General features: G+C 49.2%; 1 protein-coding gene across 1 annotated transcript in view; it reads left to right on the top strand.

Moving 5' to 3' along the window:
- LOC115399857 (fibroblast growth factor 18-like) overlaps positions 1–8,482 on the top strand; it is a 10,155-nt gene extending 1,673 nt beyond the window's left edge. The window contains exons 3-5 of the mRNA XM_030107495.1: positions 2,060–2,237; positions 4,323–4,429; positions 6,967–8,482. Coding sequence (XP_029963355.1) covers positions 2,060–2,237; positions 4,323–4,429; positions 6,967–7,245 — 564 coding nt within the window. The 3' untranslated portion in view covers positions 7,246–8,482. The remainder of the gene's footprint in view (positions 1–2,059; positions 2,238–4,322; positions 4,430–6,966) is intronic.
- The last annotated feature ends 1,007 nt before the right edge of the window (positions 8,483–9,489 follow it).

The following is a 9,489-nucleotide window of genomic DNA, read 5'->3' as shown; positions in this document are numbered from 1 at the left end:
CTGATGATTTTCTTTATTTTTTTGGTCCCCAGACAATAAGCCCCCAAAAATCAAAATAAAATAAGTGGAGAGAAAGTGAAGCGTCGGTCTTATATAAGTCTGGGAGCTGTGATTATTCCAGCAGAGCTGGCAGGGACAAAGCTCCGGCGGCGGCTGACTGCTCCCACATGTGTGACAGGACGAAGCTGCAGCAACAGGCCGACGGCGAATGTGTCTGCTGGTTATTCAGGAGATGCTTATCGCAGGACAGGCTGCTGTAACGGCCTCGTGTTTGTGGAGCTGCTCTAACATGTCATCCTGTGGTCCAGAGTTTATGAGGACAAACAAAAGAAGCACCCACAGCTTCATCGGCCTGTGTGTGTGTGTGTGTGTGTGTGTGTGTGTGTGTGTGTGTGTGTGAAGCAGATATCAAGGTGTATCTCAGATGGATGCTGAGCTTCCTCAGTGCAGAGGAGTGCCAGACTTTTGATGTTTCAAGCGTATCCGTTTTCATGCTGCGTCTTTGAAGAGAGGAGACGGCGTGATAAAAACAGAAAACAAAAAAAGCCGCTGTTGTCGCTGGCTTCTGCCTCAGCCATGTGCTTAGGCTTGCCTCTCGCTTGCCATGAAATGCAACAGTCTCCCCAGCACACCTCCGTGTTTGTTTAGAGATGTGGAGATTTGGATAAATCCCTGGCTGAGGCTCTGAGCTGCTGCTGGCGAGGCGGAGGCTTCGGGCTTCAGGGTGAGCGCCGGACCTGCAGGAGTCTCTCATTATTCCCGATCCGGTCCATTTTTGTGAATTTGCGTTTTAATTTCTCGAGCCGTTGTGACTGGTGCTGCTCCTGTGCAGCCCGCTGGATTCAGTCAGAACAGAAGAATCAAACAGCTGATTTGCTTTTTGTTTTCCAGCCAGTCATGAAAACGAGTTTCTGAAGCAGCGGAACAACAGCACTGTTTTGTTGGTCGTTGTCTTTATTGTCAGCAGTTGTTGTCATTGAAGTTTTGTACTGTTGAGCTCTGGACCTGTTTGGAGCAAAGGAGTCACACCTTCAGAAAATGTTCATGAAATCGGCAGAAGAGTCTGTAGATCAGCAGCACTGGGGGTTCGTATCTGATCTCAGCCCCTGGGTTCTTGCCTGATGCCAGAGGGGATGTTGTGGTGTGTTTCCTCCGTGTCTCAGCGGCTGGATTCTCCAGGATCCACTTGCGATCCGGCGTGACGCCGCAGACAGGTTGGCCTCTCTCGTTTGAAGGGCCCGTCCCGCTCAGGCCCGGATTTCCCATCGTGTTGGCCGCATGTCGTTAATTTGCCGAAGTTTGGAATAACGAGGACTCGGGGTATGTAATGCGTGTATAATTAGCCACCTGAGAACAGCCACATAAAAAGACATTACCGTGCAATTACGGGAGCATCCAGCTGGAAGCGGGATGTTGGCGTGGAGAGAGATTCCACAGCTCCTGAAAGTATAGCTTTCCCTGGCGGCTGCACATGCTCGCACCTCCGAGATGCTGCTCGATTTCCTCTCTTCCCCTTAATGCCAGGTCTGCGGCGGCCCGGCGGTGGGGCTGAAAGCCTGTTTCCACTTTCAGGTGGCTCTTTCTACCTGCTCGCCTGCCGCCTCTCCTAATTTATGGAGCCTGTTCGGCCGCAGGCAGATATTTGTTTGATGATAGAGCAACAGGTCTGGAGGCTTCAGGTGTATAATTGCTGGTGGCTTGAGGAAACGCGGCGGCGGCTTCTCGGCGTTGCCCGGAGCATCTGGGTTCAGAAGCTTTCACTGCAGGCTCTGCACTTGTTCCCTGTGATTTCTTCTTGAACTGTGACTTCATTAACATGTCTTGTAACATAGTTAGCAGCTTGTAAATGCGCTCCTTATAAACGGTGCCAGTTGAAAGCAAAGAGAGAAAACACTAAAATACCACAGCTTCCAGAGCGTTCTCCCAGCTTTCAGACCCCGCAGCACTGTTCCGACGCCGGGCCCATAAAAGCAGCGGCGCACATTACTATCAACACCTGCGACCGTCTCTCCGTCTGTCTTCATCCCGTCTCTCCTCCTCCTCCTCCTCCTTCCTCCAGGAATGTCAGCAGAGCTCTGCTGATTTCAAGTTCTACATCGAGAACCACACGGGGAACCCGGACGACCTGAGCCGGAAGCAGGTCCGCATCTACCAGCTGTACAGCAGAACCACGGGCAAGCACGTCCAGATCCTGGGCAAGAAGATCAACGCCAACGGAGATGATGGGGGCAAGTATGGTATGGGAGAACGCCTGCGCACCTCACGCCACACCCTCAGCTAGCCCAGCCACGTCCTGGAGGGGAGGGGGAGACGTGTGACTGGTCAGCCACAACATTACGACCACTGACATGTGAAGCAACAGCTTGCTGGTGACACTCGTCATCGTGGCGTATTCAGCAGCGGCTGACGTCTCAGAAACAGGAATCACGTCCGTATCAGTCCACAGCGGTCCAGTTCATTGGTGCCGCCGAGCCCGGCGAGCGTTGGTGTTTGGCGAGCATTCCACTGAGCACCGTGTCCTGCTTCCTGCTGGTCCTCGGCTCTGAACAGCTGACTCACGGCTCTCGGACTGCCGGTCTGACTGACTGTGTTCGGTCGCAGATGCGCCGAGGCGAAGTTTCCTCACTGCCTGTTAGCGCTTGAGTGGAAGCAGAGCCAGTGTTTTCCCATGAGTCTTTGCCAATTCTCCCCCCGCCTCCCCCTCTCCATCCAGCTGGAGTACCTGGCACCTGTGAACTCCTGCTCGGCGAGATGCTCTTTAATTCACTGCTGCTTCTCCGCAGAAGGGCCACAAACTGCTCTCAGGAAACAAATGGCTCCAAAGCAGAGTCCATACCGGCCGAGGCGGAGCGGGCCGTCTGTCTTCTGAGGCTTAGTGCTACACACCCACTGGCAGCACGGTGTTCCGCGGTGTTCCGCGGTGTTCCGGGGTGTCTGACGCTGGTGTCCACTGAGGTCACCTCCAAGGCTTTTAAACTGATAAAAGATGCAATCTGGAGCTGAAGCTGGATTTCCCAGTTTTCTGACAGACGGCCTCCCGCTGAGGTCAGCGAATGGCTGCGACCCACATTACTCCCGGAGCGGAGGAACTAGAGCTGCTCTATGAACCCACATTAATCACAGACTAAAAGTCTTGGTTCAGCTCCGGCTGGAGTCGTAGAGATTACTGAAGCGCTACTTTATTTTTAATGTGGGTTCTGTGAACGATGGTTCTGACACCAGAGCAGGACTCAGAATCGCATAGATGGCACTGGGGGAGGGGCTGAGGAGGGGGGTCTTCCAGTGAGAGGGGCCCCATGCTGTGATCTGATGTTCATACCTGTCAGAGGGCAGATACCTTCCCAAACATCTTTCAGTTCATGTGTAAACCAATCCGGCTCCTCCTCCAAGACCCCCGAGAAGTGTCCAGACCAATCCATCCCCTGATGAAGCCCCGCAGGCCGGGAGCGGGGGGGCAGGGGGGGTCGGGCTTTCAGACACTAACAGAAACATCTCAGAACAAGACGGGGGACATTTTTCTCCTTCACCTGTAAAACAGGTTAGCCGCCGCGCTCCGCTGTGCTGTGCTCTGCCCCCCCGGCCGGAGGGGGAAGTGGGGGGGCTCCTCTGCCCCCGAGCCCATCCCGTCCCCTCACGCCATTCTTCCCCTGCTCCCTTGAGTGCCGCTGAATGGGCCTGTGTGTTAAACAAATGGATCATCTTAACTTCTAGATTGAGTGAGCACAGACTAAAGGGAAGCTGAAACCTAACCCCGAGGGCCGCGGGACGGCTCCACTAATGTTTGGCGGATGTGTTCGGCTGGTGAAAGGGCGAGCGGAGACAAAGCTGACCCCACGGGGTGAACATTCAGGAGGAGAGGAGCGCTCTCATCTCCGAGCAGTGCAGAGAAGAACTTCTCACATTAGAGCGCGTTGATAACTTTAATAATGATTCTGGTGAACACGCTGGTTTGTTTTGCAGAATTGAGTGGAGTAATTAACGTCTTCGGCCTGTAATCAGTTTTATTGGCTCTGGGTCTGAGGGGATTTTCTTGCTTTGTCATTTGAAGTCGCTCTGATTCATTTCCTTTAATCTCCGCTGAGGTACATTTCTGCTACGACTAATAATACAAGCTGCTTCCTTTGTTGTGGTGTGTGAGTTAAAAAAACACAAAGTGCTGAAGAACCAGTCCGACAGAGACAGTTTCACCAAGACAGAGCCAAACCAAGCTTTCATGGTGGAGGTGGAGCGTAGAGAGGGGCATGGGATTGAACATGGGATCATTCTGAACGTGAGGCAACGCTGCAGCACATACTCATGACTTTCTTTTCTTTTCTTTTCAGCTCTCCTTGTCGTCGAGACAGAAACCTTCGGGAGTCACATTCGAATAAAAGGGAAAGAGAGCGAATACTACATCTGTATGAACGACAAGGGCAAAATAGTTGGAAGGGTGAGTATGTTTTGGTTTTCATTTGGGGGATATTATTAAAAAACGGGCTGTAAAAGATTTAACAGCCACGTTCTAATATCGATCTAAATGAATATTTTGCATTTAAGCTCTTAATCCTGGCTGGATTGAAGGCAGAGCAGATCTGCTTTCTGCTGGTGTTTTTCTGCAGCCTAACAAAACCCCTTTGATAACTCACAGTCTTTCTTCCATTACGTAACCGGCCTGCTCCTTTGACACTCGATCAGTCAATTACAGACTGCAATCACCACAATGCATTGAGAGACTAATGGTCACTTAGGAGGAATGCCATTGCAATTATATCATTTAGTCACACCAGGTGGCCACAAGCGGCCGCATGTGACCGTGCAGCCCGCCGATATGGAACAGCAGCGAGACGCACGGTGTGATTGTGTTGCATCAATAAGTCATGCTGTCGGCATGGCGGGGCTGCACTCAGTCACACACGTCTTCACCCCCTCATTAGGCTCATTGGGAGCTTTAGTTTCAGGGGCCTCATTTGTTTGAAATGGTGTCCTGACACCTTCCCCCTTATGGATTGTCATCTAAAAAGTAAATACTGTTAGATATGAAATTTTCAACTTGAATTAATTACAGAAAATACTTTTGGCAGTAACTCATAAACAGTTGGACGTGATCCACAGATCAATTCATTGTGTGTGTCACACACAAGCATTAATCTGTAAAACTAGAATGGTTCAGATGAAATTTTGAGTGCGGCTGCCACCCAACTCCTCTGTACTGCCACCAAGTCTGAAGAGCAACATCTGTTTCTGTGTCAAAGAGAGAGAGAGAAAGAGAGAGAGAAATATTAACAGAAATGTTTAAAAGTGTCAATAAAATAGAAGAAATGGTTAGAAGGTATCACGAAAGTAGCAGAAATGGTTGAAAAGTGTCAATAAAGTAGCAGTAATGATTGAAAAAGTATCAAAAAGTTGCAGTGAAGAATAAAAAAATATCAATAAAGTAACAGCAAAGGTTAAAAAGTATCAAGAAAGTAGCAGTTAAGGACAAAAATTGTCTGTAAAATTGCAGCAAAGGTTTAAAAGTGTCAATAAAATAGCAACAATGGTTAAAAAGTGTCAGTAAAGTAGTAATAAAGGTTAATAAGTATCACTAAAGCAGCAGAAATGATTAAAGAGAAGCAATAAAGTAGCAACATTTTTTAAAACGTGTGAATAAAAAAGCAGATATGGTTAAAAAGTATCAAAGTAGCAATGAAGGTTAAAAGTCAGTATAAAGTAGCAATGAAAGTATAAAAGTATCGATAAAGTAGCAGGAAATGTTAAAAAGTGTCAAAAAAGTAGCAGAAAATTTTAAAAAGCTTTATGAAATCTTAAAAATGATCAGTAAAGTAGCAGAAACGGTTAAAACTATCAAAGAAGTGGCAGTAAATGTTAAAAATCATCAATGAAATTGTTACAGTAGCAAAAAAGTAACAATAAAGGTTAAAAAGCATCAATAAAATAGTTGTAAAGGCTTAAAAGTATCACTAAAGCAGCATAAATAGTTAAAAGTATTAGAAAAGTTGCATTATTTAAAAAATATCAATAAAGTAGCAATAATGGTTACAAAGTATCAATAAAGTAGAATTTAAGGTTGAAAATTGTCAATGAAGTAGTAGTAATGTTTAAAAAATATCAACAAAGTAGCAGTAAAAAGTAAGAACAATCAATAAAGTAACAATAAAGGTTAAAAGGTGTCAATAAAATAGCTGTCATGTGTAAAACAGAAGGACAGTCCCAGGAACAGTCCAGGTGTGTGTGTTGTCATGGAGACAACCTGACACAGTCCTGTCAGAAATCTTTTGGAAGCGATCACTTTATTCCTGTCTGAAGGATTCTGTCTTTTCCCATCATTCCTCCTCTGCTTGAATCTAATGTGGAAACAGAAAAGCATCCCGATGAGAGCGTGTCATTATTACAGAGCGGCAGATCAGGTTTTCCACTGCGTAACATTGACTGCATGTTCTCCGTCACCATCAACCTTTAATTCTCTCCAAAGAAAGTGCTGAAAACACATGAAGCGTTTTAATCACACATCCAGTCATAAATATCCAACTGCTGTTATTTGACTGATAAAGTAGTTTCCTCTGTCGCCCCAGCACTGTTCTCCAACTTCTCCAACATTTCACACACAGTCTGTTATGCAGCAGCTCAGTGTGACGGGTGGGAATCTGAGTTCAGGGGTTCATGACCCCGTTCAGGGTCTGTGACCCTGTGTGACCCCCAGCTGCAGGTTTGTCCTGAAGCGGTCCTGACAGGTGAAATACCTGCTGAAGGCTCCTTTGGGTGACAGACTGAGATACAGAATGGAGCCTCAGGTGTCTGGTCTGGAAATGGGGCCTCGTGTGACACAGTCAAGGAATAATCTATAACCAATAATCGCTCTTCGTCAGTTCTTCTCAGAACTTATTGTTTTTTTCTCATAATGAGGGAATGAGGAGCTGATTGATAAGGCCCAGTTGAGGACGGGTCCAGGACGGTGTGTTCATGACCCGTGTCTCTGTTTCCCGGCAGACCGACGGGAAGAAGCAGGAGTGCGTCTTCGTGGAGGAATTCCTGGAGAACAACTACACGGCGCTGGTGTCGGCCAAGTACAAAGGGTGGTACCTGGGCTTCAACCGGAAGGGCCGGCCCAAGAAAGGGTCCCGGACCAGCCAGAAGCAGCAGGAGGTCCACTTCATGAAGCGGCAGCCGCAGGGCCGGGTCAACCCGCTGGAGGAGTTCCGGTACACCACCGTGACTAAGAGGACACGAAGGGCCCGGCGGTTAAAAGCCAGCTCCAGGAGGAACTGATGGGACGGGACCGCCGGGCCGGGCTGGGGACCTGACATCGGGACTACTGGTCCGGAGACCCGGACAGCCTGGCTGGGACCGCACCGGGCAGGGGAACGGGACCACCGGGCCGGGACACCACCGGACCAGGGTCTGCATCGGGCCGGGACCACCGCTGGGTTGGGACTGTACTGGACCGGGAACAGAACCACATGGACTGGGCCAGAACCAGAAAGAAGCAGAAAGAATGTGGTCCAAGACTCATAGAAAGGAAGACTGACAGAACATGAACAGAGTTTTATTTTTGTACGTGGACGAGCCGGCGCCTCCTGCCCGGATGGTTCCGGGTCGGCGTGGTTCCGCCGGGCCCGTGCTGTTATTTATACTGGATGGAGGGACGCCGCTCTCCTCTCTGACGGAGGGGGCTGCAGCAGGAGCTGACGCAATGTTATAAAAATCAGCCAACTAGAGATTTATTGGAATACCTGTGGGTTTGTGTTTGTGTTGCCCCTGACGATGCGGATCCCATACTTTCCACTGGAATTAGACGCCATGGAGATGAACCGGAGAGGTGGCGGTCGCAGGTGACGCTCCGGCCGCCGCCGCCGCCGCTCGGATAGCTGCGTAGCTCTGAGTGCAATACTGAACAGGTCTTCCTCTTTCCTGCCGCTGTTTCCACACGTCTCCCCGCCTCGGCCTCTCCTGGCTGCAGGAATGTGCTGAACCCTCCGAGGACTGTGGGATTTCCATCAAGCCTGTGATTCAGCTCCGATACGACAAGCTTTGACTAGTCGGGCGCTCGCCGCGGCTTAATGGCTAAAATAAACAATGCACACACACATCCAGCAGCTGATGGGATTCTTAATCCCGGTCGTCTTCCAGCTTCGTCTGAATCCCCGCTCCTGGCCTCGGACTCTCGCGGTTCAGGTCCGGTCCACCGCCGGACGCCTTGATTGCCGCTCGTGTTGAGAGCTGATGCCTGTTCTTCTACCTCCTGCTTCGGTTTCCTCCTCCTCCTCCTCCTCCTGCAGCCGCCTTCGGGCCGTCCGAGCTCTGAAAGCAGCTCTCCGGACTGTCAAGGCTCCGGCTCTCGCTCTGGACTCCACACGAACCACGACAGCTGAGCGACTCGTCCGGGATTCAGGGATCATTTTCCGCCCGTTTCTGTCTGAATCCGAGAAGGAAAAAGCTGTTTCTTCCCTCTCCTGCCTTCAGCAGTCTGCCGGCAGGTTTTTGTACCAGTTGCTACTAACAACATGACACATTTATGACTTCTTTTTTTTTTTTTAAACAAATGTAAGCAAAAAATAATTTTATGACTATTATTAAGATATTTATTGCCTCTCGTTGTAAATAAAATGTGATGAGTTTTATTTGGCCTCTGTTAATAAAATGAGGACTATATTTTAAAGAAAATGACTAATTCCATGTCTTTATTGGCTGCGGACGGAGGAGCTGCTGGGTTTACGAGCGCAGTGGAAATCAAAGGGCTGCAGGTAGCATCGGGTGGACACAGTACATTCCCTTCCCTTGCATACTGCCAAAGTATGCATTTTTATATACAAACCCGAAGTGTGAGCGCTGTTTTGAGGTTGCAACACATCTGAAGACTTTTTATTTGCTGCGAAGGGCAACCAGAGTTCACCGAGGTGCTGCTTCTTCACGGCTTTGATAGAATTACGTCATGATGGAGTCTTTCTGTCAGAATAAAACATCTGTTCGCTCTGGTCCATGCCATTGGTGGATTTTATTTGTTCAATCATCGCGGCAGTAAATCAAACACACGAAAATAATCTATTATTAGACTGAGCCATTAAAATACCGTTGACTTCATTTTGAAAGCCTTCGCTCTGATATTTTTCGTGCGGCCTTTAAAGAGCCGACAGGAATGTGGAGTAGCATGTCTTATAATGCTGTGTTCAGGAATGGTGTTTACAGTAACCGTCAGGCTGAAAGATGGCGGCTTTGGGGGAGAAAAAATACTTTTGTTTAAATTCCTGGCAGGGCTATCACCTCCCTCCGTCCCTCCCTCCCTCCCGGCAGCCCCATTCACCCCCGCCGGGTCGCTCCCGGCCCGGCGGGGGGATTGCGAACGTCTGGCCGAGCTTTTAAAGGTGGAAGCGCGGCGCTTGATGTGTGACCCTGCGCTTCGCCATTAGCATAATGGATCTTCAGCGAGCGCGCTGAGAGATATCTGAAGGGATGTTTCATGTCTCTTTGTCACGGCGACTTGCGTTAAAGGACGTCTCCAGCACGAGCGGCAGA

The sequence above is a fragment of the Salarias fasciatus genome, chromosome 2, assembly GCF_902148845.1.
Source record: "Salarias fasciatus chromosome 2, fSalaFa1.1, whole genome shotgun sequence".
NCBI lineage: Eukaryota > Metazoa > Chordata > Actinopteri > Blenniiformes > Blenniidae > Salarias > Salarias fasciatus.
The sequence above is the reverse complement of the archived record's forward strand: the minus strand, read 5'-3'. Positions and strand labels throughout refer to the sequence as shown.